Raw genomic sequence first — 26,346 nt, forward strand, 5'->3', positions numbered from 1 at the left:
ATAGGTCCTGCTCAAAAGTAGTGCACTATAAAGCCTTGGAGACATCAAACAAACTGCTGTTGATCAAGACGAGCCAACTGCTGACCTCTGAACTTTTTCACTTGTCAGCTTAATTGTGTGCGTTTGTATGTGTGTGCGTGCATCTGTGTATTTAGGGCTGGGAGTATGCAGTGGACTTTCCTGCTAACTTCTCCAGAGAGAAGAAGTGGAACTCGTGTGTTTGTCGTAGGCGATGGATTAGAGACAGGAGATACAAAGCCAGAGGCTCTTGGACCAAGGTACAGTATGTAGGCCCACACATGACTTGATTTGGTCCTCTTGACGTAATTGTGAGCATATGTCGTCTACCATGACTCCCCACCTCATTCGTTTCTGTGTGAGATCTTTTTCCGAGCCTGGTCTATTTATCTTGCCAACTCACGTGTGACAATTACCATATAATTTGTCTGACTGCACAAACAGATCTAGGACCAGGCTAGGAGATCCCCACTGAAGGCTACATGCACCCCTGTAGGTATTACAATACCTCCAGTGAATATATCCTCGTTTTAACAGTTCCTCTCCTGACTGTACCTCCTCCTCAGATCCCCTTGGACCACCCCAAGCGGCCCCCTCTCCCCCTCAGTGACATCAGCTGTGGAGGTTGGGAGATGAGCGACCAACCCGGGCGATATCACTTCCTGTGGGGTGTGTCCCAACAAGGACAGGTCAGTATGGCGGATCCACCACAGGTTCTTCTGCTATGATGTTTCTTGTGTCTTAATTCACCTGCATACAAACAGATTCTTCACACACAATGACAATACCTTTCAAATGTAATGTTGTTCACCTTCATGTTTTGTACAAACTCGCACACTCCAGGCCTGCATATCTTAATGATGACAATGACAACCTAAAACCATAATAACATAGAGCCTCAAAGTGTTGGCAACTTGGTGCGGTGTCAAATACAGCACACTAGAGGCCTCCCGGGTGGCGCAGCGGTCTAAGGCTCTGCATCACAGTGCTTGAGGCGTCAATACAGACCCAGGTTCGATCCCAGGCCGCGACCGGGAGACCCATGAGGCGGCACACAATTGGCTCAGCGTCGTCCGGGTTAGGGGAGGGTTTGGCCGAACGGGATGTCCTTGTCATTGGTGCGGCTGGCTTCCGGGTTAAGCGAGCAGTGTGTCAAGAAGCTGTGCGGCTTGGTAGGGTCTTGTTTCGGGGGATGCATGGCACTCGACCTTCGGGAGTTGCAGCGACAAGACTGTAACTACCAATTGGATATCACGAAAAAGGGGTAATAAAAAACAATAATATGAATACAGCACACTAGATCATTGTGCAGTTCAAACATTTGGCCACTAGAGAGCAGCATTACTCCATCATTGTTATTGCGTAGGGGTCTTAGACTGTTCTTCCTCTTTACATCCAGTCTTGATCTGCTATTCCAGGAATCTCTCAGCATACCATCCTCTATAGGGATAATATGTGAATATATCTTCCATTTACACCATTATAAATATAATGGACTGAGGTCAACGTCACTTACTTCAGTGAATGTGAAACTCTCAAGGCAGCGGTTTTCAAAGTTTGTCATGTGAGGTGCCTATATGTGAATGCTTTGCATTCCTACCTTCACTAAATGTTATGTTTCAGTCATCTTTTTAATTGACTGATGTGAAGATCACATCAAATTATAATGAAAGTCCGCACACACATTAACTGAACTTAATTTTCATTTCAACCAGAATGTCTTCTAACTCTTGCAACTCTTAAGAGTTGTGAGTTAACACAAGTCTTGAGTGGTGATGTGGACACACACACACACAATAGTGTGATAATCAAGAACAGTTGAGAGACGGACCATGGTGGTGTTGCCTCCTCTCTCTCCTCAGGTGTGGTTCAGGAGTGGCATCCTGCCGCAAGTCCCAGAGGGCCAGTGCTGGGAGGAGGTGGAGGCCCCCCGGGAGGTGGCCCAGATCTCTGCCGGACCAGGGGACTTGCTCTGGGCTGTACTCTGGGACGGACAGCTACTGGTCCGCACAGGCATCTGCCTGGACAGTCCTACAGGTATGGGGTGATATTTGGTTCACACAACCATCTGATAGTATACTGATGATATATTTGGTAATGTGTAAGGGATCATGTAGACAACGACTTGTATGTGGTACCAGAGTTAGATGTGAAGCTAGGTTAATTATTTTGTCCTATACGGCAGGTTTATTCTAAAAACATTGGTAGTACTACAGAGATTGGCAAACCATGCTTCACAAGCTTTTGACTTAGTTACAGAGGACCTTGTTAGGCCAACTTTCTTTTTGTTACGTCTTTGTATTGATTTTACACAAACAATTACCGTACAAATAGTTTTTCTACTACCCTATCAGGTTCTTCCTGGGTGGTGGTGGATTCTCCCCCAGTAAAGGAGGGCGGAGCCATCCATGTTGGTGTGGGGGTCAGCGTGGTGTGGGCCATCACTAAGGACTACAAAGTGAGACTACATCCACCCCTTCCTGAACTTGTCTCCTGACCAGGAAGGACTCTGGACCCTAGTTGTAGTCTGTAGAGCAGTACAGTAGCCTACCCTACAGAGCAGATCTATAGTGAGTGTGTGTGTGTGTCCAGGTGTGGTTTCGGCGGGGGGTGAACTCCCATAACCCCTGTGGCTCAGGATGGATCAGCATCGGAGGGGAGATGATGATGGTGGATGTGGGACTCAATGACCAGGTGAGACAACACCAAGGATTTACAGTGGAAGTCGGAAGTTTACATACAGTCGTGGTCAAAAGTTTTGAGAATGACACAAGTATTGGTCTTCACAAAGTTTGCTGCTTCAGTGTTATGAGATATTTTTGTCAAATGTTACTATGGTATAATTACAAGCATTCCATAAGTGTCAAAGGCTTTTATTGACAATTACATTAAGTTTATGCAAATAGTCAATATTTGCAGTGGTGACCCTTCTTTTTCATGACTTCTGCAATCTGCCCTGGCATGCTGTCAATTAACTTCTGGGCCACATCCTGACTGATGGCAGCCCATTCTTGCATAATCAATGCTTGGAGTTTGTCAGAATTTGTGGGTTTTTGTTTGTCCACCCGCCTCTTGAGGATCGACCACAAGTTCTCAATGGGATTAAGGTCTGGGGAGTTTCCTGGCCATGGACCCAAAATGTCGATGTTTTATTCCCGAGCCACTTAGTTATCACTTTTGCCTTATGGCAAGGTGCACCATCATGCTGGAAAAGGCATTGGTCGTCACCAAACTGTTCTTGGATGGTTGGGAGAAGTTGCTCTTGGAGGATGTGTTGGTACAATTCTTTATTCATGGCTGTGTTCTTAGGCAAAATTGTGAGTGATCCCACGCCCTTGGCTGAGAAGCAACCCCACACATGAATGGTCTCAGGATGCTTTACTGTTGGCATGACACAGGACTGATGGTAGCGCTCACCTTGTCTTCTCCGGACAAGGTGTTTTCCGGATGCCCCAAACAATCGGAAAGGGGATTCATCAGAGAAAATGACTTTACCCCAGTCCTCAGCAGTCCAATCCCTGTACCCTTTGCAGAATATCAGTCTGTCCCTGATGTTTTTCCTGGAGAGAAGTGGCTTCTTTCCGGCCCTTCTTGACACCAGGTCATCCTCCAAAAGTCTTTGCCTCACTGTGCGTGCAGATGCACTCACACCTGCCTGCTGCCATTCCTGAGCAAGCTCTGTACTGGTGGTGCCCCGATCCCGCAGCTGAATCAACTTTAGGAGACGGTACTGGCGCTTGCTGGACTTTCTTGGACGCCCTGACGCCTTCTTCACAACAATTGAACCTCTCTCCTTTAAGTTCTTGATGATCCGATAAATGGTTGATTTAGGTGCAATCTCATTGCCTGTGAAGCCCTTTTTGTGCAAAGCAATGATGACGGCACATGTTTCCTTGCAGGTAACCATGGTTAACAGAGGAAGAACAATGATTTCAAGCACCACCCTCCGTTTAAAGCTTCCAGTCTGTTATTCTAACTCAATCAGCATGACAGAGTGATCTCCAGCCTTGTCCTTGTCAACACTCTCACCTGTGTTAATGAGATAATCACTGACATGATGTCAGCTAGTCCTTTTGTGGCAGGGCTGAAATGCAGTGGAAATGTTTTTTTGGGATTAAGTTCATTTTCATGGCAAAGAAGGATTTTGCAATTAATTGAAATTCGTCTGATCACTCTTCATGACATTCTGGAGTATATGCAAATTTCCATCATCAAAACTGAGGCAGCAGACTTTGAAAATTAGTATTTGTGTCATTCTCAAAACTTTTGACCACGACTGTACACCTTAGCCAAATACATTTAAACTCAGTTTTTCACAATTCCTGACATTTAATCCTAGTAAAAATGCCCTGTCTTAGGTCAGTTAGGATCACCACTTTATTTTAAGAATATGAAATGTCAGAATAATAGTAGAGAATGATTTATTTCAGCTTTTATTTCTTTCATCACATTCCCAGTGGGTCAGAAGTTTACATACACTCAATTAGTATTTGGTAGCATTGCCTTTAAATTGTTTAACTTGGGTCAAACGTTTCCGGTAGCCTTCCACAAGCTTCCCACAATAAGTTGGGTGAATGTTGGCCCATTCCTCCTGACAGAGCTGGTGTAACTGAGTCAGGTCTGTAGGCCTCCTTGCTCGCACACGCTTTTTCAGTTCTGCCCACACATTTTCTATAGGATTGAGGTCAGGGCTTTGTGATGGCCACTCCAATACCTTGACTTTGTTGTCCTTAAGCCATTTTGCCACAACTTTGGAAGTATGCTTGGGGTCATTGTCCATTTGGAAGACCCATTTGCGACCAAGCTTTAACTTCCTGACTGATGTCTTGAGATGTTGCTTCAATATATCCACATCATTTTCCTTCCTCATGATGCCATCTATTTTGTGAAGTGCACCAGTCCCTCCTGCAGCAAAGCACCCCCACAGCATGATGCTGCCACCCCCATGCTTCACGGTTGGGATGGTGTTCTTCGGCTTGCAAGCACCCCCCTTTTTCCTCCAAACATAACGATAGTCATACAGTTCTATTCTTGTTTCATCAGACCAGAGGACATTTCTCCAAAAAGTATGATCTTTGTCCCCATGTGCAGTTGCAAACTGTAGTCTGGCTTTTCTAAGGCGGTTTTGCAGCAGTGGCTTCTTCCTTGCTGAGTGGCCTTTCAGGTTATGTCGATATAGGACTAGTTTTACTGTGGATTTAGATACTTTTGTACCTGTTTCCTCCAGGATCTTCACAAGGTCCTTTGCTGTTGTTCTGGGATTGATTTGCACTTTTCGCACCAAAGTACGTTCATCTCTAGGAGACAGAACACGTCTCCTTCCTGAGCGGTATGACGGCTGCGTGGTCCCATGGTGTTTATACTATTGTACTATTGTTTGTACAGGTGAACGTGGTACCTTCAGGCATTTGGAAATTGCTCCCAAGGATGAACCAGACTTGTGGAGGTCTACAATTTTTTGGGATGTAGGTAGGCCTTGAAATACATCCACAGGTACACCTCCAATTGACTCAAATGATGTCAATTAGCCTATCAGAAGCTTCTAAAGCCATGACATAATTTTCTGGAATTTTCCAAGCTGTTTAAAGGCACAGTCAACTTAGTGTATGTAAATTTCTAACCCACTGGAATTGTGATACAGTGAATTATAAGTGAAATAATCTGTCTGGAAACAATTGCTGGAAAAATTATTTGTGTCATGCACAAAGTAGATGTCCTAACCGACTTGCCAAAACTATAGTTTGTTAACAAGAAATTTGTGGAGTGGTTGAAAAATGAGTTTTAATGACTCCAACCTAAGTGTATGTAAACTTCTGACTTCAACTGTATATACACTAGATGACTGATATGGGGTGCTGTGTTGAAGCCACCGTGCCTCCATTTTGACACTCCCCCACCATTGTAAACATATATTTTGGAAGGTATAGAAATGCATTTATTAATGTTTACATTTGTTTTTGCCACCTTATTCTATTAAAGACACCTTAATGCATACTTTAAAAATATATATTATGCAAGCTAAAAATATATAAAAACATTTCCCCTTAAAGTAACATTTTTAGAGATTACTAATGTTACTTACAAAAAATACTTTAAATACTTGTAATTTTGTCCTTGAAACCTTTAATTGAACTGTAGAATTCCATTAATTCCTATGAAGCACTGCTCCTACTGGGGAGTGCCAATATGGCCGACCGGTGGCTTCAAATCCTCTCAATGGCCAATACATAGGATCTGCAATCCAGGGTTTATATACATCATTTGACAACACACATCAGGACACTTTTTTCCCGGATATATTTACATAGGTAGATTTGTAATGATCAGTATCTTGTCGTTGTCATATTTTCTAAGACTTGATGGTTCTCCTCTCTTAATGGAGAGTGCTGGTTAGAACCTTAGAAGAGATGTGTGTGTTTGGCGGGTGGCTCTCATCCTCTGTGACAACCAAGTTCTGATTACATGGCCATTCTCTCATGTCTGTTTGACGATTTAAGCATAATTAGATCCTGCACACATACCATTCAACCCCCAGTCTGCCCCTTCACCTCCTCCCTCCCCCTTCTGCCCTAGCCCAGGTTCTGGCATTCCCAGTCTTGACCGATTCACATTTCCCTGGTGGTGTATTTCTGTACAGGGCTGGGGCTGGGCTGGAGTTGAAGTCAGGGTGGAGGTTGAAGGGGCTGCTGGCTCTGTTTCCCTCTGCTGAGTCTAAGAGCGGAGTTGCTAGTACTGCCAACTCTCCCCTCCTCTCTCTCCTCCTGTCTCCCTTCTCTCTCCTCTCCTCCTACCCCCTCCTCTCCTACCCCCTCCTCTCCTACCCCCTCCTCTCCTGTCTCCACCCGCTCCTCTCCTGTCTCCCCTCTCCTCTCATTTCCAGCCTCCCCTCTCCTCCTCCTGTCTCTCTCTTGTCTCCCCTCTCCTAGGCTTGGGTGGTATCCAGATTGTCATACCTTCATACTGACCTTGTGTCATATCGGGTCGCTATTCACAAACCCCAGTGAACCTTTGTAATCCAAAGGTTAGCAATGCTAATAAGTACATGTAAAATCCCATAGAGAATGCTAACGAGCGCATTGCAAAAAATTGTATAGTCTCTGACCTAAAGTATTTGCAGGACAGACATCCCAGCTCAAAGTTATACAAGTAACAAAAAAATGCTACTCACAGTTTGTTGTACGCACAAAACAAATATTAGACAGCAAGGCTCTTGATCCAGGAGGGGATTCTCTGCTGTTACCAAGCTAAGCTTGATTTTGGAAGAAGCTAACCACTTAGCTAGATAGCTAACTACTAAATTAGAAAACCAAATGTATAACAGCAGAGCATTTAGCACAGTGGTCACCAACCAGTAGATCGCGATCGACTGGTCGATCTCCAAGGCATTCCTAGTCGATCACCAAACATTTCTGTAAAAAAAGCCAACGATAAAGCCTTGTGTTCCTATTTTTTTTATTCGTTTCACGCTGTTGGCGGAAGGTGCACTTCATTCAGCAACCCTAGCTCCGGGAAGGCAAAGTGTTCCCATTTTGAACCATTTCATGTGTCTGAAGGTAGAACTCTGCCTACCCGGCAGGCCCAGAGGGCAAATCAAGTGCACTTATTGGCCCACCGCTGGCCAATCAGATATCTCAGATCACTGTGTCTGCACAGTTTTCTTCGCGCCATAGACTGTAAAAAGAAGCCTCGAACGCACAGCAAAGTTGCTACAGTGAGATTTCAAAAACGTTTAAAACGATGACTAGAGAGAGACTCAACGAATACAGCAAAGAGCTGCTGTTTTCATGAGTAAGTTCATGTTTAAGTTGTTACTCAGCACTGTCAACACTTTGCTCATTTTATGGCTTATAAAAGTGTTGAGCATTCTCCCTACTTCCACTCACGCTACAACCAGCACTGCAACTGCAATGAATGAGTATAGCAAAGTGTTCCGATAAGCTTGCGTTGTTATTATTAGCGGCCTGTGTTTTTTTAATATCAATTAATATTTCACTTTCTCTGGTCATAAGAGTAACAACAAATTGGTGCATGAGGCAGAAATAATGCAATGCGACTTAAGTTTCGCCATCAGCTGGAAGACTGTGTCCCCTTTTCTCAGCAGAGGGAGGGAGAGCGGCGGCACCGTGAGTCGGGTGAGAGGCAGCCTCACCGCTGCTCCATCCTCTCAGACTGACCGTCAGATGCAGGCCAGTAAAAAAAGATAATTTCAAAATGGTCTGAGAAGAACAACATTGGCAGGACAAGTCAAGCATAAGCAGTGATAATGTATTGGGCCTATAGCCTACTGCACAAACCTCATTGCTACAGAACTGTTTTTAATTGGTTAATGTTGCATAGGCTTAGGTTTTTAAGTCATGTTTAAAAATAAAATCTGAGCGGTACATCTCTGCTTGCATTTTGACTCAGTGATCTTAACTCAGAAAAGGTTGGTGACCACTGATTTAGCACATTTTAGACGGTTAACTTAATAGTTATAAGATATCTAGCTGGCAAACATTTAGTTGTAAATTCCATACATACTGTAACTAGATCACCTGGTTCGTGCTGCACAATAGTGAATAACTCACAAGGCTCCGGTCTCTGGAAGTTGTGCTTGTAAACAAACAACACATGACTGGGAACTACCAGTAAGCTTCATAATGAAAAATTCTGTGACATTATGTGAAATGAAAAACGCAATCTTCTTTAGCTCCTAACGTATTGCACCATTTGACTGCAAATACCCCGGTATATACGGTATACCGCCCAAGCCTACCCTCTCCTCTTCTGTCTCCCTTCTCCTACTCCCTCCTCTCCTCTCCTGTCTCTCTCCTGTCTCCCTTCTCCCTCCTCTCCTGTCTCCCCTCTCCTGTCGCTCTCCTGTCTCCCCTCTCCTCTCCTGTCTCTCTCTTGCCTCCCCTCTCCTCCCCCTCCTCTTCTGTCTTTCTCCTTTCTCCCCTCCCCTCCTCTCCTGTCTCCTCTCTCCTGTCTCCCCTCCCCTCCTCTCCTGTCTCTCTCCTGTCTACCCTCTCCTGTCTCTCTCCTGTCTCCCCTCCCCTCCTCTCCTGTCTCTCTCCTGTCTCCCCTCCCCTCCTCTCCTCTCCTGTCTCTCTCCTCCCCCTCCTCTCCTGTCTCTCTCCTCCCCCCTCCTCTCCTGTCTCTCTCCTCCCCCCTCCTCTCCTGTCTCTCCCCTCCTCTCCTGTCTCTCTCCTCCTCTCCTGTCTCTCTCCTCCTCCCCCCTCCTCTCCTGTCTCTCTCCTCCCCCCTCCTCTCCTGTCTCTCTCCTCCTCCCCCCTCCTCTCCTGTCTCTCTCCTCCCCCCTCCTCTCCTGTCTCTCTCCTCCCCCCTCCTCTCCTGTCTCTCTCCTCCCCCTTCCTCTCCTGTCTCTCTCCTCCCCCCTCCTCTCCTGTCTCTCTCCTCCCCCCTCCTCTCCTGTCTCTCTCCTCCCCCCTCCTCTCCTGTCTCTCTCCTCCCCCCTCCTCTCCTGTCTCTCTCCTCCCCCCTCCTCTCCTGTCTCTCTCCTCCCCCCTCTCTCTGAAACAGGAGCCTGTCTCTCCGCTACACTAACCACTAGTCACTGTCAGCAGCGGCCCCAGCCCAGCCTTATATATCCTTGGCCTGTATTCTGAGTGCCATATGGGACACTCGCTAATTTGAGTAGGGCAATACATCATAGCCCATATTTCAGTCCTGTCCCAGAGTTATGGATGCCACTTGTATTAGATGACACTAGGGTTAAATGGCCTTTTAAAGTAGCACTTGACAGCAGGCATTCGGGTCGGTCTATATTGGTTTTTACTGTATCCATATTGTATTTTTACTGGTGCCATATTATATTTTTACTGTAGCCGTATTGTCACTGTAGCCATATTTTATTTTTACTGTATCGTGTTTATCTGTTCTCTGGCATATGTCCAACCTGACGTTCAGACCCCTAGAGTGTATTGACGCATCGTTGCGTCAATCGAAGTAAAACAATTTTTTAAAATCCCCATCAAAATCTGTCAGTTTAAGCAAGAGATATTTGCATGTGCTGTGTCTCAATCCACCGCATCCTGTCGTCCTTCCGCGTTTGTGGTGGAAAGTGGCAGAGCTACAGCGCTGTTTGTCAGACCAGGAGACATCCTGTAAATCTGTCTTCTCAAGAAAATGTCTGTAGCATCCGAACGGTTTGACCTATAAACTAATATGACCACTCTATAGAAATGGGAGACTCTCACGAACACGATGGTGTCACGGGTCTCGTCTAAAGGTAACCCATACAAATGAATGGAAGTATGGAGGTAGTTTTGTGCCAACAAAAATAAAAAAAATTAAGAATTTATATATAGTCCAGCCACAGTGGGGGGTGTGATGTTTAGGATAACACTTTATGTTTATGAATAAGCCATTATAAATGTTCATAAATGCTTCATTAATTAAGGTGTGGGGAGTTGGAGAGGACCGTGGGCTGTACTTCAGGAAGGGTGTCACCCCATCGGAGCCCAGTGGGAGGGGCTGGATACCTGTTTCTGCCAAATGGGGTCATAGCAAAGAGATGGTCCAACCCAGGTCAGTTACATGTGGAGTACACAGAGAGAATACTCAATTTCCAGTGTTTTTGCATTGTATTAGATAGTTGTATAGTGTATTGATTGCATGTATTTTGTATGGTGACATCACAAAATGTATTTCCATGTAAATGGGCATATCGTATTGTAAATACCTGGACACTCCTTCAATTTCATAAACAGACATGCATTTCAATGCAATATACAACGGTGGTGGTTAGACCAGCTAGATGGTCCATATTGGGTGGACCAGAATGTTTGGGTGGTGATTAGGTGTCTATGTGATACGTTTAGTAATTGGTCAGATTCTCATCCAACCAACATTCAGTGTGTATATCAGGGATCATCAATTGAATTTTTATATTTTTAATATTTAATAATTTTTTTGAGCGGATGGTCGGGGGGCCGGAACATAATTACAAATCATTTGTAGACGGCAAATTGACCGCAAGAAGCTCAAACAGATATAATGTTTGACTAAAACATAATAATTTCAAACCTTGCTTACATTTCTATATGATCACGTTTCTCTCTATTATGCGAGGGAATACTTAGGAACCGATTTCTTCAATTAAAATCCCTTGGAGCTGATTTCCTGGTATTTTTTGTCTCTGTCCAACAAAAAATTTAATAATAATAATAATATTTATTCTCAGAACTTGGGGAGCCAAATAAAACCACCCGCAGGCCGCCAGTTGGGGAACGCTGGTGTATATGTTCCTAAGACTACATTTAGGCTTAACAATTACTGTATAGAAGATAGGGCCGGCTCTGTCGCAGCCGGCCGCGACCGGGAGACTCATGGACGGCGCACAATTGGCCCAGCGTCGTCCAGGGTAGGGGAGGGAATGGCCGGCAGGGATGTAGCTCAGTTGATAGAGCATGGCGTTTGCAACGCCAGGGTTGTGGGTTCGATTCCCACGGGGGGCCGGTATAAAAAAATATATATGTAAGTCGCTCTGGATAAGAGCGTCTGCTAAATGACTAAAATGTAAATGTAAAAATAGAGATGCAGTTTTATTTTGATAGTTGTCTGTCATGTTACCAACTGATTTACTGAACTCTTTGGCTGTCACAAACATACTGTATGTGTGTCTTTAAGTGGCATATTTATACACATAATGAGTGTCCTTATGTAGTTTTTCCTCTGCTTTGTCTCTGTTGTCCAGTGCTGGCTATGAGTTCGGGGGACAGGTGACCAAGGCTTCCCAGGGCTCTGTTCTGACCTGCGAGGACTCAGGGGACACAGAGCCCCTCCTCACCGCCACCCCAGGGCCACGGGACACCCCCAAACCCTTCATCCCCACCAGCGAAAGCTTTATCTCCAGCCTGGTGGCTGACCGCGAGCCCCTGAGAACCCCCACACCCACACCCAAAAAGCCACCCCAGGGGAAGGATGGCGAGGTCACCCCAGCCCCCATGTGCAATGTGGACCTGGAAGCAGCTCAGAGCCCCCAGGGAGAGGCATCTTCTCTAGGCAGGGCAGGGGATGTGGGACCCTCCACCTCGGTGGCCACCTACCCCCTGGGTCTGGAGCCCTGTCTGGGTTTGGGGGAGGAGGACGGGCCAGTATGGGCCTGGATCTCTGGCGGAGGCTGCGATGTGGACCATACAGCTCAGATGAGCTGGCTCAGCCCTGCAGGTACGGAGGAACACTCACCAGCCTCACCATTTTCAGACTACTACCTAAGGCATGTAGTGCACAAGAGTCTCACTGCTGATAGGTACTTATCACAGTGGGAGGCCGTTCCTTCTCTTGCTAGAACAAAAGCTGTACCTGCAGCATGCTGACCTGGTAGTGACGAACCTACCAATTCTACCTGTAGAATCGCAATGCTCGTCAGTGGCCAACAACTTGGCTTTGAGCCAATCAGAGAGCACGAACCCCCACGTGGGGGAGCCAACAACAAAAAAATGAAAAAATAAGGCATTTTCTCTGTACATCCATGGATGAGCCGCTAGCTGACTAGTGGTGGCTATTCAGCGTGATAAATGTCTAAAACCGGCAATGTTTTGTAGGAGCTTGTTTCTTCATCATCTTGCTAGGTAGTTATCTAGCTGTGGCCTTATCTAGCTGTGGCCATCTGGCTAGTATCATCGAGGGCGTTCTACAAAATAGCAACATTAGGGCAGATGGCTTGGAATGTAGACCATAAACAATACACACAGATATGCATTGCCAAACAATGCTACTGCCACCCCCTGGTTAGGAGTATTTTAACAAGGCTGAGTGGCTGGCGACTTCCAAGGTCTGCTGTGTGAACACTAAAAGAGTTTGACTGCCGACACTGTTCAGAGGCAAACGTTTAACAATGCTACCGGTGTGTCTGAGCTTTAACTTTACTGAACTAATTAAACAGGCTATTTCTAGTACCTGGAGTTTTTCCTGGTGGGGTCACACGGTTAGGGAAAAATCCTTGTCCTGATATCTCTATCGAACTCTTTTATAATTTGTATATGCTGTCTGTTATCTAACTGTGTGTGCACCAGACCCATGCTCCACTGCCCTGTCCATCGCCCCTGTTGAACCAGAAGCCTCCACGGCTAGGAAGGCAGAGAACACCACCACCAGCAAGGAGCCAGTGGAGAGGAGCGCGGTAAGATTAACACACACAATACAAGCTAGTTTCACTTTCTCAGGTTTAGTCTTGTGACAGACTCTTAATAGTTTAACGTCACTGATTATTTTTATGAATCATGATTTTGCTGAGGGGGTGCTAGAAGTAGGGATCGTGATTTTAAATGGAGAGTTGTCTAATAGACACTGTGTACGGGTCAGTCTGTGTGGGTGAGGAAGGGCAGCATGCGCTGGTGGAGGGACTGGAAGCCCTATCGCTGGGTGGATGTGGGCGTGGCCCTGGAGCAATCCACCAACGGCAACGGCAAGAGGGATGCCATCTTCTTCATCTACTTCACCCAGTATGACGAGAAGAAGGTGAGGGAGACTCAATCACACTCAAATTCCTTAAACTTCCATCCTTCCTTCCTTTCTTCCTTGAAGTAATCACTGATTAGAAATGACTGGAGAGGTGAAAGCCGTGTTGTGGAGCCCTTTCATTTACCTGTCCAATCAGGAATTTGAACGGGCCAATGTCTTTCTCACGTACAGAATCGAATGAATAAACACCTACTACTCATAATGTACCGCTATGCTACTGTACTGCTTTGAATTGTTCAATCATCTACATTTCTAGATTGGTTGTCACATCTCCCTCTCGCCCTCTGTTTCTCTATCTTTCTCAGTACCTCCATGTGTTTATAAGTGACGTGACGGTGCTGGTTCCTGTGCTCAGGGAAAACTCCCATCATGCCTTTGCGGTGTACACGTCAGATAGTACGAAACAAAGATGGCCGCTGGTCCTGGCTGCACAGACCGAGAAGGACATGGCTGACTGGGTAGGTCTGGGTTGGCCTCCATTCAGATAGAAACAGCATATCTAATGTTTTCAATAGAGAATGGATAGATATTCTAATGCCCATTTTTTGGGGGGACCTACATTTAAAAAATCCAAATTCAGCACAGTTTACAACAGCCCTCAAGTTAACTTCCCAATTAAAGTAGCCTTGCCAGAGATAAGAGTTTAGGGATTTGTCCCAAATGGCACCCTATGTGCCCTGGTCAGAAGTATTGCACTACAGTTGAAGTCGGAAGTTTACATACACTTAGGTTGGAGTCATTAAAACTCATTTTTCAACCACTCCACACATTTCTTGTTAACAAACTACTTTGTGCATGACACAAGTAATTTTTCCAACAATTGTTTCCAGACAGATTATTTCACTTATAATTCACTGTATCACAGTTCCAGTGGGTTAGAAGTTTACATACACTAAGTTGACTATGACTTTAAACAGCTTGGAAAATTCCAGAAAATGATGTCATGGCTTTAGAAGCTTCTGATAGACTAATTGTCATCATTTGAGTCAGTTGGAGGTGTACCTGTGGGTGTATTTCAAGGCCTACCTTCAAACTCAGTGCCTCTTTGCTTGACATCATGGGAAAATCAAAAGAAACCAGCAAAGACCTCAAAAAAATAATTGTAGACCTCCACAAGTCTGGTCTATCCTTGGGAGCAATTTCCAAATGCCTGAAGGTACCACGTTCATCTGTACAAACAATAGTACGCAAGTATAAACACCATGGGACCACGCAGCCGTCATACCGCTCAGGAAGGAGACGCGTTCTGTCTCCTAGAGATGAACGTACTTTGGTGCGAAAAGTGTAAATAAATCCCAGAACAACAGCAAAGGACCTTGTGAAGATGCTGGAGGAAACAGGTACAAAAGTGTCTATATCCACAGACACGAGTCCTATATCGACATAACCTGAAAGGCCGCTCAGCAAGGAAGAAGCCACTGCTCCAAAACCGCCATAGAAAAGCCAGACTACAGTTTGCAACTGAACATGGGGACAAAGATCGTTTCTTTTGGAGAAATATCCTCTGGTCTGATTAAACAAAAATAGAACTGTTTGGCCATAATGACCATCGTTATGTTTTGGAGGAAAAAGGGGTGCTTGCAAACCGAAGAACACATTTACATTTACATTTTAGTCATTTAGCAGACGCTCTTATCCAGAGCGACTTACAGTTAGTGCATACATTATTTTATCGAACCCACAACCCTGGCGTTGCAAACGCCATGCTCTACCAACTGAGCTACATCCCCTGCCGGCCAAATCCCTCCCCTACCCTGGACGACGCTGGGCCAATTGTGCGCGCCGCCCCACCATCCCAACCGTGAAGCACGGGGGTGGCAGCATCATGCTGTGGGGGTGCTTTGCTGCAGGAGGGACTGGTGCACTTCACAAAATAGATGGCATCATGGGGAAGGAAAATGATGTGGATATATTGAAGCAACATCTCAAGACATCAGTCAGGAAGTTAATGCTTGGTCGCAAATGGGTCTTCCAAATGGACAATGACCCCAAGCATACTTCCAAAGTTGTGGCAAAATGGCTTAAGGACAACAAAGTCAAGGTATTGGAGTGGCCATCACAAAGCCCTGACCTCAATCCTATAGAACATTTGTGGGCAGAACTGAAAAAGCGTGTGCGAGCAAGGAGGCCTACAAACCTGACTCGGTTACACCAGCTCTGTCAGGAGGAATGGGCCAAAATTCACCCAACTTATTGTGGGAAGCTTGTGGAAGGCCACCCGAAACGTTTGACCCAAGTTAAACAATTTAAAGGCAATGCTACCAAATACTAATTGAGTGTATGTAAACTTCTGACCCACTGGGAATGTGATTAAAAATAAAAGCTGAAATAAATCATTCTCTACTATTATTCTGACATTTCACATTCTTAAAATAAGGTGGTGATCCTAACTGAACTAAGACAGGGAATTTATACTAGGATTAAATGTCAGGAATTGTGACAAACTGAGTTTAAATGTATTTGGCTAAGGTGTATGTAAACTTCCGACTTCAACTGTACATAGGGAATAGGGTGCCATGTGGGGCGCTGCCACAGTACTTATCATAAGAGAGGATACCAGATACTCTCTAGAAAGTTTATATGTTTCAATGTTGTCCAATTGCTGTGTAAAGCCTTCATACCTAAAACCACTGAGTAAATGTAGTCCAGTATTATTACTATTATCCATCCGGACTGTACCATTGGCCATATCGCTGAAGGGGTGTCTGTGTTTCCTATGCAGCTGTCCCTGTTGGCTGGGTGCTGCTGTGAGGCCAGAGGGATCAGCGGAACCCCCTCCCGACAGGCCCTGTGGTCAGTCACCTCCAAGGGGGACGTGATGGTACATGAGCCCTCTCCCTTTCTGGAGGCCCCGGCACACACCTTGCCCTGTGACATGATGTGAGCTTTACCTTTACCAACATACCACACATTGAGCTTGACCTTTTACCAACATACCACACATTGAGCATTACCAACATACCACATATTGAGCTTGACCTTTTACCAACATAACACACATTGAGCTTTACCAACATACCACACATTGAGCTTTACGTTTACCAACATACCACACATTGAGCTTTACCAACATATCATACATTGAGCTTTACCTTTACCAACATACCACACATTGAGCTTTACCTTTACCAACATACAGTGGGGGAAAAAAGTATTTAGTCAGCCACCAATTGTGCAAGTTCTCCCACTTAAAAAGATGAGAGAGGCCTGTAATTTTCATCATAGGTACACGTCAACTATGACAGACAAAATGAGAAAAAAAATCCAGAAAATCACATTGTAGGATTTTTAATGAATTTATTTGCTAATTATGGTGGAAAATAAGTCACCATTTCTCAATACTTTGTTATATACCCTTTGTTGGCAATGACACAGGTCAAACGTTTTCTGTAAGTCTTCACAAGGTTTTCACACACTGTTGCTGTTATTTTGGCCCATTCCTCCATGCAGATCTCCTCTAGAGCAGTGATGTTTTGGGGCTGTCGCTGGGCAACACGGACTTTCAACTCCCTCCAAAGATTTTCTATGGGGTTGAGATCTGGAGACTGGCTAGGCCACTCCAGGACCTTGAAATGCTTCTTACGAAGCCACTCCTTCGTTGCCCGGGCGGTGTGTTTGGGATCATTGTCATGCTGAAAGACCCAGCCACGTTTCATCTTCAATGCCCTTGCTGATGGAAGGAGGTTTTCACTCAAAATCTCACGATACATGGCCCCATTCATTCTTTCCTTTACACGGATCAGTCGTCCTGGTCCCTTTGCAGAAAAACAGCCCCAAAGCATGATGTTTCCACCCCCATGCTTCACAGTAGGTATGGTGTTCTTTGGATGCATCTCAGCATTCTTTATCCTCCAAACACGACGAGTTGAGTTTTTACCAAAAAGTTCTATTTTGGTTTCATCTGACCATATGACATTCTCCCAATCCTCTTCTGGATCATCCAAATGCACTCTAGCAAACTTCAGACGGGCCTGGACATGTACTGGCTTAAGCAGGGGAACACGTCTGGCACTGCAGGATTTGAGTCCCTGGTGGCGTAGTGTGTTACTGATGGTAGGCTTTGTTACTTTTGTCCCAGCTCTCTGGAGGTCATTCACTAGGTCCCCCCGTGTGGTTCTGGGATTTTTGCTCACCGTTCTTGTGATCATTTTGACCCCACGGGGTGAGATCTTGCGTGGAGCCCCAGATCGAGGGAGATTATCAGTGGTCTTGTATGTCTTCCATTTCCTAATAATTGCTCCCACAGTTGATTTCTTCAAACCAAGCTGCTTACCTATTGCAGATTCAGTCTTCCCAGCCTGGTGCAGGTCTACAATTTTGTTTCTGGTGTCCTTTGACAGCTCTTTGGTCTTGGCCATAGTGGAGTTTGGAGTGTGACTGTTTGAGGTTGTGGACAGGTGTCTTTTATACTGATAACAAGTTCAAACAGGTGCCATTAATACAGGTAACGAGTGGAGGACAGAGGAGCCTCTTAAAGAAGAAGTGACAGGTCTGTGAGAGCCAGAAATCTTGCTTGTTTGTAGGTGACCAAATACTTATTTTCCACCATAATTTGCAAATAAATTCATTAAAAATCTTACAATGTGATTTTCTGGAGAAAAAAAATCTCAATTTGTCTGTCATAGTTGACGTGTACCTATGATGAAAATTACAGGCCTCATCTTTTTAAGTGGGAGAACTTGCACAATTGGTGGCTGACTAAATACTTTTTTTCCCCACTGTATCACACATTGAGCTTTACCTTTACCAACATATCACACATTGAGCTTTACCTTTACCAACATACCATACATTGAGCTTTACCAACATATCACATATTGAGCTTTACCATTACCAACATACCACACATTGAGCTTTACCAACATACCACACATTGAGCTTTACCAACATACCACACATTGAGCTTGACCTTTTACCAACATACCACACATTGAGCTTTACCAACATACCACACATTGAGCTTTACCAGCATACCATACATTGAGCTTTAGCTTTACCAACATACCACACATTGAGCTTTACCAACATACCATACATTGAGCTTTAGCTTTACCAACATACCACACATTGAGCTTCATCAACATACCACATATTGAGCTTTACCAGCATACCATACATTGAGCTTTAGCTTTACCAACATACCACACATTGAGCTTTACCTTTACCAACATACCACACATTGAGCTTTACCAACATACCACACATTGAGCTTTACCAACATACCATACATTGAGCTTTAGCTTTACCAGCATACCACACATTGAGCTTTACCTTTACCAACATACCATACATTGAGCTTTACCTTTACCAACATACCACACATTGAGCTTTGCCAACATACCACACATTGAGCTTTGCCAACATACCACACATTGAGCTTTACCAGCATACCATACATTGACCTTTAGCTTTACCAACATACCATACATTGAGCTTTACCTTTACCAACATACCACACATTGAGCTTTACCAACATACCACACATTGAGCTTTACCTTTACCAACATATCACACATTGAGCTTTACCTTTACCAACATACCACACATTGAGCTTTACCTTTACCAACATATCATACATTGAGCTTTACCCTTACCAACATACCACACATTGAGCTTTACCTTTACCAACATATCATACATTGAGCTTTACCTTTACCAACATATCATACATTGAGCTTTAGCTTTACCAACATACCACACATTGAGCTTTACCTTTACCAACATACCACACATTGAGCTTTACCAACATATCACGCACTGTTATTACACACTGTAGCATGTTCCTTCACTGCCTTGAAGCCAACCAACCATGTACCCTTGTTCTTTTCTCTGTTCTTGCACTCATATAGCTAACATGCTAACACTTGGGATGTCCACTGTTGTTTGGCTAACATAACTCAGCTGACTTCAATCTATTAGCTACTACTAACCTGCTAAAACAATGATCGTCTTATCTCTGGTAATCTTAAGCATAGTGCTAAGTTCTAACGTCTGTCTTACTGTTGGCAATTGGTGCTAGTGCCTCTGCTTCTTTTGCTGGATGCTAACCACAGGTGGTTGGTGGCACCTTAATTGAGGATGACGGCCTCATACTAATGGATGGAACGGAATAAGTGGAATGTTATCAAGCACATGGTTTCCATGTGTTTAACACCACTACATTCCAGACATTATTATAAACCGTCCTCCCCTCGCCAGCCTCCTGTGATGCTAACGCTGTCTGGGCGCTAACCACTAGATCCGCTAACCGCTAGCTGTACTGTCTGGTCCTGGTGCAGGTTTTGGCTGCAGGTCCCGGGCCACCTGCGCTGTGTAGAGTCTAACAGTCTGAGTGTGGTGTGGGGGATCGGGTGTGACGGCACCGCCTGGGTCTACTCTGGCTCGGGCAGCGCTGCTGGGGAAGAGCCCCCTCAGGGTAATAAATGACCCCACAACTCAGTCTTCCAGGCCACCACAGTCCTGGGTTGTGTTCATTAGGCACAAAACAGACAAATGGACTACCTGGACTTGTCCAATAAGAAACACTCATTTTCATTTTCCATTGCAAAAAAAACCTTTTGCCCTAATGAACACACCTGTGATGGTTTTCAATAATTTCTTCCATGTAGCTGATTAAGTCATTGATTGACCTTAATTAAAGATGAAAACCAGCAAGCACTGTGACTGCGGTTCTTGAGGACTCAAGTTGTTCACACCTGCTTTACTAGTCCACCCTGTAAGCTTCTTTAATCTTTACACTTTAAGCTTCTTTAACTTCAACCTAGGTTGAAGGTAAAGGAGGTTACGACAAGTTTTGATTCCATGTGGAAGCTTTTAGAAAATAAACAGATTCAAGGGACCAGTGCCGTTGCTAACTAGCATAGCTGGTCCCATTGTTGCAAAGAGTTATGGGATATTAGAATCCTCTTGTTTTGACCTTTTGTCATTTTCAACCTAGCCTTCAACCTGCTTATACAGTCAATATGGTTAAAGGAATAGTTCACCCAAATTACAAGTGTTGTAGCCAAGTATAAAGTAACAATTCAAAGTACTGTATTAGTGAACCTTCCAGCTAGAGAACTAAAAAAGTGAATGGCCTTATTACTTATTAATAACTTACTGCTTGGCTAACTGGGTGGGTGATTGCCTGAGCAATTCCCTAATATAGTGCAATACTTTTGACCAGGGCTTTGGTCAAAAGTAGTGCACTATAAAGGGAAGAGGGTGCCATTTGGGATGCAACCATAGACTTTGCATGGCCCTGCTACACCATCAGACTTATTATAGCAGAGTTGTGACTTTTCTCTGTTTGTAGGAGACACGGGTAGCCTGCACACACAGACAGATGTAAGGACTGTGTACATCTATGAGAACCAGCGATGGAACCCCATGACCGGATACACAGACAAGTACTACATCTCTCTCACGCGACTGTGCGTGTGTGCATTGCAATAATATGTTCTAGACACTTCCGACAGCTCCCCTATAGGTCAGTGTGTGTAATATCCACTTTGCCACCCTTCCAGGCTTCTCCCCACAGACCGGTTCCCGTGGAGTGATGACAACGGCTTTACAGAGTGCACCAAGTCCACCACCCACCCACCCTCGCCTCAGTGGAGCTGGGTAGGTAGACCTAGTCCCTAAACCTCCTACACCCTAAAACCTCTTAGTCCAATGTTCAATTTTTTTCTAACTGTATCTTGAGTTGTTAATGTTGTACTTGTACTCCCCCTCCCCCTCAACATGAAACATGCCTCTGTTATGCCAGGTGACAGAGTGGGCAGTCGACTTCGCTTTCTCAGGAGGGACAGACAAAGAAGGATGGCAGTATGCAGCAGACTTCCCTGTGTAAGAAATACAAATGTCCATTCATGTTTTATCAACCCTATATCATGGCTTACACTTATCTTAGAAGAAGTCTTGTGTTGATTGACTGTGTTCTGTGTCTCCGTCATGTAGGACGTTTCATGGCAACAAGAGCCTGAAGGACTTTGTCAGACGTAGGCGCTGGTTCAGGTATAGTCTCTTTCACTCACTCACACTCAAACATTTCAGTAGGAAGAGTATGATGATAATGTTTCTCGTTTCCACACAGGAAGTGTAAAATCACCCTGACTGCCCCGTGGCAGGAAGTCCCGCCCATCCCCCTGAGTGACATCACAGTGTTGCCGTGCCTGGCTCAGAGCAGTATGGAGCAGGTCCCAGTCTGGGGCCTCAGTGACAAGGGGGACGTCCTGTGTCGCCTGGGGGTCACCCCCCAAAACCCTGCGGTGAGGAACACCCCCAAACCCTACAACCTGGGACTTTAACCAAAGACACTCATTACTACCATCACAGAATAACATCCTCTTTGATTAAACTATGATCAAACAACATGCTCACTCCAATGTTATTCTTCTATATAACAGAGTTCAGCACCCCCTTTTCGTCAGACTTTTTTTACAATAAATTCTGACCAAACCTCAGTATCCAGCTTTCTTCCGTTCCCAAGTGAATATGTTACGCGTCTAGGACGTACACATTGGCATTAATATGGAGTTGGTCCCTCTTTGCTGCTATAACAGCCTCCACTCTTCTGGGAAGGCTTTCCACTAGATGTTGAAACATTGCTGCGGGGACTTGCTTCCATTCAGCCACAAGAGCATTAGTGAGGTCGGCACTGATTTTGGGTGGTTAGGCCTGGCTCGCAGTCAGCGTTCCAATTCATCCCAAAGGTGTTCGATGGGGTTGAGGTCAGGGCTCTGTACAGGCCAGTCACGTTCTTCCACACCAATCTCGACAAACCATTTCTGTATGGAACTCGCTTTGTGCATGGGGGCATTGTCATGCTGAAACAGGAAAGGGCCTTCCCCAAACTGTTGCCACAAAGTTGGAAGCACATAATTGTATGCTGTAGCGTTAAGATTTCCCTTCACTGGAACTAAGGGGCCTAGCCCGAACCATGAAAAACAGCCCAGACCATTATTTCTCCTCCACCAAACTTTACAGTTGGCACTATGCATTTGGGCAGGTTCTCCTGGCATCCGCCAAACCCAGATTCGTCCATCAGACTCCAGATGGTAAAGCGGGATTTATCACTCCAGAGAACGTGTTTCCACTGCTCCAGAGTCTAATGGCTGCGAGCTTTATACCACTCCAGCCGACGCTTGGCATTGCGCATGGTGATCTTAGGCTTGAGTGTGGTTGCTCGGCCATGGAAACCCATTTCATGAAGCTCCAGGTGAACTGTTCTTGTGCTGAGGTTGCTTCCAGAGGCAGTTTGGAACTCGGTAGAGGGTGTTGCAACAGACGATTTGTACGCGCTTCAGCACTCGGGGGTCCCGTTCTGTGAGCTTGTGTGGCCTACCACTTCACGGCTGAGCCATTGTTGCTCATAGATGTTTCCACTTCACAATAACAGCATTTACAGTTGACCGGGGCAGCTCTAGCAGGGCAGAAATTTGACGAACTGACTTGTTGGAAAGGTGGCATCCTATGACGGTGCCACGTTGAAAGTCACTGAGCTCTTCAGTACGGGCCATTCTACTGTCTGTTTGTCTATGGAGATTGGATGGCTGTGTGATTTTATACACCTGTTGCAACAGGTGTGGCAGAAATAGCTGAATCCACTAATTTAAAGGGATGTCCACATACTTTTAGCCATGTAGTGTATGACAATGAAAAAATTAATAATTCTGACCGTAATACATTTAAAAATATATATATATATACATAGCTAATACCGTAAGTATGTAATATGTTGTATTACATTCTATGGTGCTGTGCTGTTGATTGTTCATGCCACCTCTGACTATACCACCTCAGGGTTCCTCGTGGCTCCACGTGGGTACTGACCAGCCCTTCAAGTCCATCTCCATCGGGGGTGGTCACCAGGTGTGGGCCATCGCCAGGGACAGAGCCGTGTTCTACAGGGGCTCAGTGTCCGCCAGCAACCCTGCAGGTGAGACCCACACCCTGGGGAGGAACCAAACAAACATCTGGGTCCTTCTGAGATGCTGGATATATATGGATGGCCTACAGTGCTCTATGACTGAAATACACAACTACAAATACATTTCTTTTTGAAAGCACATAATGGCCCGTTTCCTAGACACAGATCACTGTAAGACTAGTACTGAACTAAAAATAACTCTCATTGGAGATTTTCAATTGAAAGCACGTTTTAGTCCAGGACTACGCTTAATCTGTGTATTTCCTGGCCCATACTGAACCTAATTGTAGTTAGTCAACTTGTTTTTTTTGTTCTTTGTCATCATCCTGCAGGAGAGTGTTGGTACCACATCCCCTCCCCGCCCAGACAGAGCCTCAGACAGCTGTCTGTAGGGAGAACCTCTGTCTACGCTGTGGACGAAAACAGTGAGTACCCACTACTATCCACAACCTGTGGGTCAGCTCTTTCGATGCTTGCTTTGCAGGAGAGCTCTCTGATAAGTCAATGAAGGAATGTATTTAATTGACAGGGACAGTGCACATTAATCAACATTTGTCCACATCAATGTAAATGTGCCGGGGTAAGGAAAACACTCATTTCCATCTGCACTTTCAGACGTAGTCCCTAGATGGATGAATCGACAAGCAAGATCATTGTTTCCTAACTAATGGAATAGTTAGGAAAGTCTCTCCTGACTGCTGTTCTCCCCTGCTGTGTGTGTAGGTAACCTGTGGTACAGACAGGGCCTGACTCCCAGCTACCCCCAGGGCTCAGCCTGGGAGCTCATCTCCAACAACGTGACTAAAGTCTCAGTAGGACCTCTAGACCAGGTTAGTACAACGCTCCCATAAAGTGAAATCATTCTTATATTTAAAAAGTGCTGTTTTTTTTCAAGCTCATTTTACAGTGGTGAGTAAGTTATTAGTGACTTGTTTTCTACTTCCAACACCTGGTCATGTGGTGTTGTTTTGTCCAGGTGTGGGTGATAGCAGACTGGGTCCCAGGCTGCCCCAGTGAGCTGTCTGTCCATGGAGCTGTCTGTCACAGGCTGGGGGTGGGACCCATGCAGCCCAAGGGCCAATCCTGGGACTACGGCATCGGGGTGAGTCATTACCAACTGGGTGTTGATGTCCGCTCCAAAGACATTGGCCGTGTCCAAAATGTCACCCTATTCAAATCCCTACTTTTGACCAGAGGCCTATGGGCCCTGGTCACAAATGGTGCACTACAAAGGGAATAAGGTGCCATTTGGGATGCAGACATTGTACAGTATCTGAAATACCTCTGTTGTTGTGAAGATGGTTATGGAAGAGATGTCATGTTAATGTAAGGATCTCTGTCTTTCAGGGAGGATGGGAACACATCAGTGTGAGAGGGAACTCCACAGAGGTTCTGCGTGCCCCCCACCCTGCCACCCCGGCCCTTACTGGCACCACCCCCCGTAGCCCACTCCCTGCCAGGCCGGCCCTTACTGACACCACCCCCCATAGCCCACTCCCTGCCAGGCCGGCCCTTACTGACACCACCCCCTGTAGTCCACTCCCTGCCAGGCCAGCCCTTACTGACACCACCCCCCATAGCCCACTCCCTGCCAGGATACCTTTGTCACAGGAGAACGGGAACGCTGTGGGTCTGTAGGGCCCCTACTAACCCAACCCGTTCCTCCAGCTCTACTCACAGCCCTGTGTGTGCCTGGTTCCATTTCCAACCCTGGTTGCACATTTTTGCTCCAACCCAGCACAAACATGGTAACGTTGGTCTAAATGGAAAGACCATGATTTAGTTGGATATTTAAATCAGTTAGTGCTAGGCTGAAACATGTGCTACCAATGCAAGTTGGCCACCTTTGACCGAGACCATCCCTTCAGTGTTCATATGTCTGAAAGCAGTAGACGTATTAGAGCTTCTGTCAGTTCATCCAGTCCATTAAGGTCTGTGAACATTAGTGGCAGGTGCTAGGAGAAGTTGCTAGGGTGAGAAATGGAACCGAGTCCTCGGCATGCCTGTGTCCCATACCAGGGTTCTGTACCAACACACTGACTGCCTACTCCACTCCCTTGGACCTCACAGTATAGTCTTGCTTTGTATGATTTTGTTTTGTTGACGTTGTTTTTGCTTTCTCATTTGCCTAGTTGACAAACAGTACTTTTTCATCAAGGTCTGTGTGCTTTGGAATTATTTATTTTATAGCTTTTTGGCTGTCATCTTGGTTTATTTATGTTTTGGGCTGCATGATGTTTGGAATGTAGTGGTTGAAGTAGCTTTTTTTTCTTCAGAACAAAAAATATCAATTCTAGCAATAGCTCTGAGCTTCCATGACAACAAGGATTATTTTAAGAACATCACTGTCAATTTACCACCAGTTCTTTCCTAAGATGGTAAAAACATCAAGGGTAGTAAATAATACAGAATGAATAGCATCTATTTGCTGTGTTAGGGATTGTTAACATCCAGAATGTTATGAATAGGAGTGCTTCCTGTTCAGGTCACATGATCAGCAGAAACTCCAGGCTCTAGTTTTGACTTATCCCTGGTGGATTCGTTTTCAGTGTTTGTTACTTCAGTATTCCATGCAGATACGGAGACCGGTATTCAAACAAACAGCACTGTACCTACATCACTACACTTCACTTTAAAGGCAATTTCCTGGATGTTTGGCGATCACATTTGCGGTGATGTCAGCTCAAGTGTAAACTACCTTAAAGTGCTGCGTAATGTCTGCGCACTGCTGTTTTTGTTTGAATTCCTGTCTGAGTTTGCTGTGGCCTTGACTGTTGAAGCTGTGAATACAGCAGGTTTGAATGTTATGGATGTTCTCTTACAAGGACAGACAACTGTGAAATAAATTTCAAAACAGCTCTGCAACCTTGGGTGTTCTCTTTGTATGGGCCTGGAGTTTCAATGTGTTATCACTTGAGAGTTAAAGGATCACTTTAGTGTAGTGAAATTCA

General features: G+C 45.2%; 1 protein-coding gene across 1 annotated transcript in view; it reads left to right on the forward strand.

Moving 5' to 3' along the window:
* Window positions 1–26,343, forward strand: part of LOC121551629 (tectonin beta-propeller repeat-containing protein 1) — a 28,680-nt gene extending 2,337 nt beyond the window's left edge. The window contains exons 4-25 of the mRNA XM_041864336.2: window positions 156–278; window positions 585–707; window positions 1,881–2,055; window positions 2,373–2,476; window positions 2,611–2,712; window positions 10,421–10,548; window positions 11,717–12,189; window positions 13,038–13,144; window positions 13,327–13,482; window positions 13,791–13,943; window positions 16,208–16,365; window positions 19,764–19,900; window positions 20,780–20,873; window positions 20,991–21,087; window positions 21,233–21,312; window positions 21,424–21,480; window positions 21,560–21,734; window positions 23,269–23,404; window positions 23,728–23,820; window positions 24,119–24,225; window positions 24,372–24,497; window positions 24,743–26,343. Coding sequence (XP_041720270.2) covers window positions 156–278; window positions 585–707; window positions 1,881–2,055; window positions 2,373–2,476; window positions 2,611–2,712; window positions 10,421–10,548; window positions 11,717–12,189; window positions 13,038–13,144; window positions 13,327–13,482; window positions 13,791–13,943; window positions 16,208–16,365; window positions 19,764–19,900; window positions 20,780–20,873; window positions 20,991–21,087; window positions 21,233–21,312; window positions 21,424–21,480; window positions 21,560–21,734; window positions 23,269–23,404; window positions 23,728–23,820; window positions 24,119–24,225; window positions 24,372–24,497; window positions 24,743–25,033 — 3,195 coding nt within the window. The 3' untranslated portion in view covers window positions 25,034–26,343. The remainder of the gene's footprint in view (window positions 1–155; window positions 279–584; window positions 708–1,880; window positions 2,056–2,372; window positions 2,477–2,610; window positions 2,713–10,420; window positions 10,549–11,716; window positions 12,190–13,037; window positions 13,145–13,326; window positions 13,483–13,790; window positions 13,944–16,207; window positions 16,366–19,763; window positions 19,901–20,779; window positions 20,874–20,990; window positions 21,088–21,232; window positions 21,313–21,423; window positions 21,481–21,559; window positions 21,735–23,268; window positions 23,405–23,727; window positions 23,821–24,118; window positions 24,226–24,371; window positions 24,498–24,742) is intronic.
* Window positions 26,344–26,346: the final 3 nt, after the last annotated feature.

This window comes from Coregonus clupeaformis, chromosome 35, assembly GCF_020615455.1.
Source record: "Coregonus clupeaformis isolate EN_2021a chromosome 35, ASM2061545v1, whole genome shotgun sequence".
Lineage (NCBI taxonomy): Eukaryota > Metazoa > Chordata > Actinopteri > Salmoniformes > Salmonidae > Coregonus > Coregonus clupeaformis.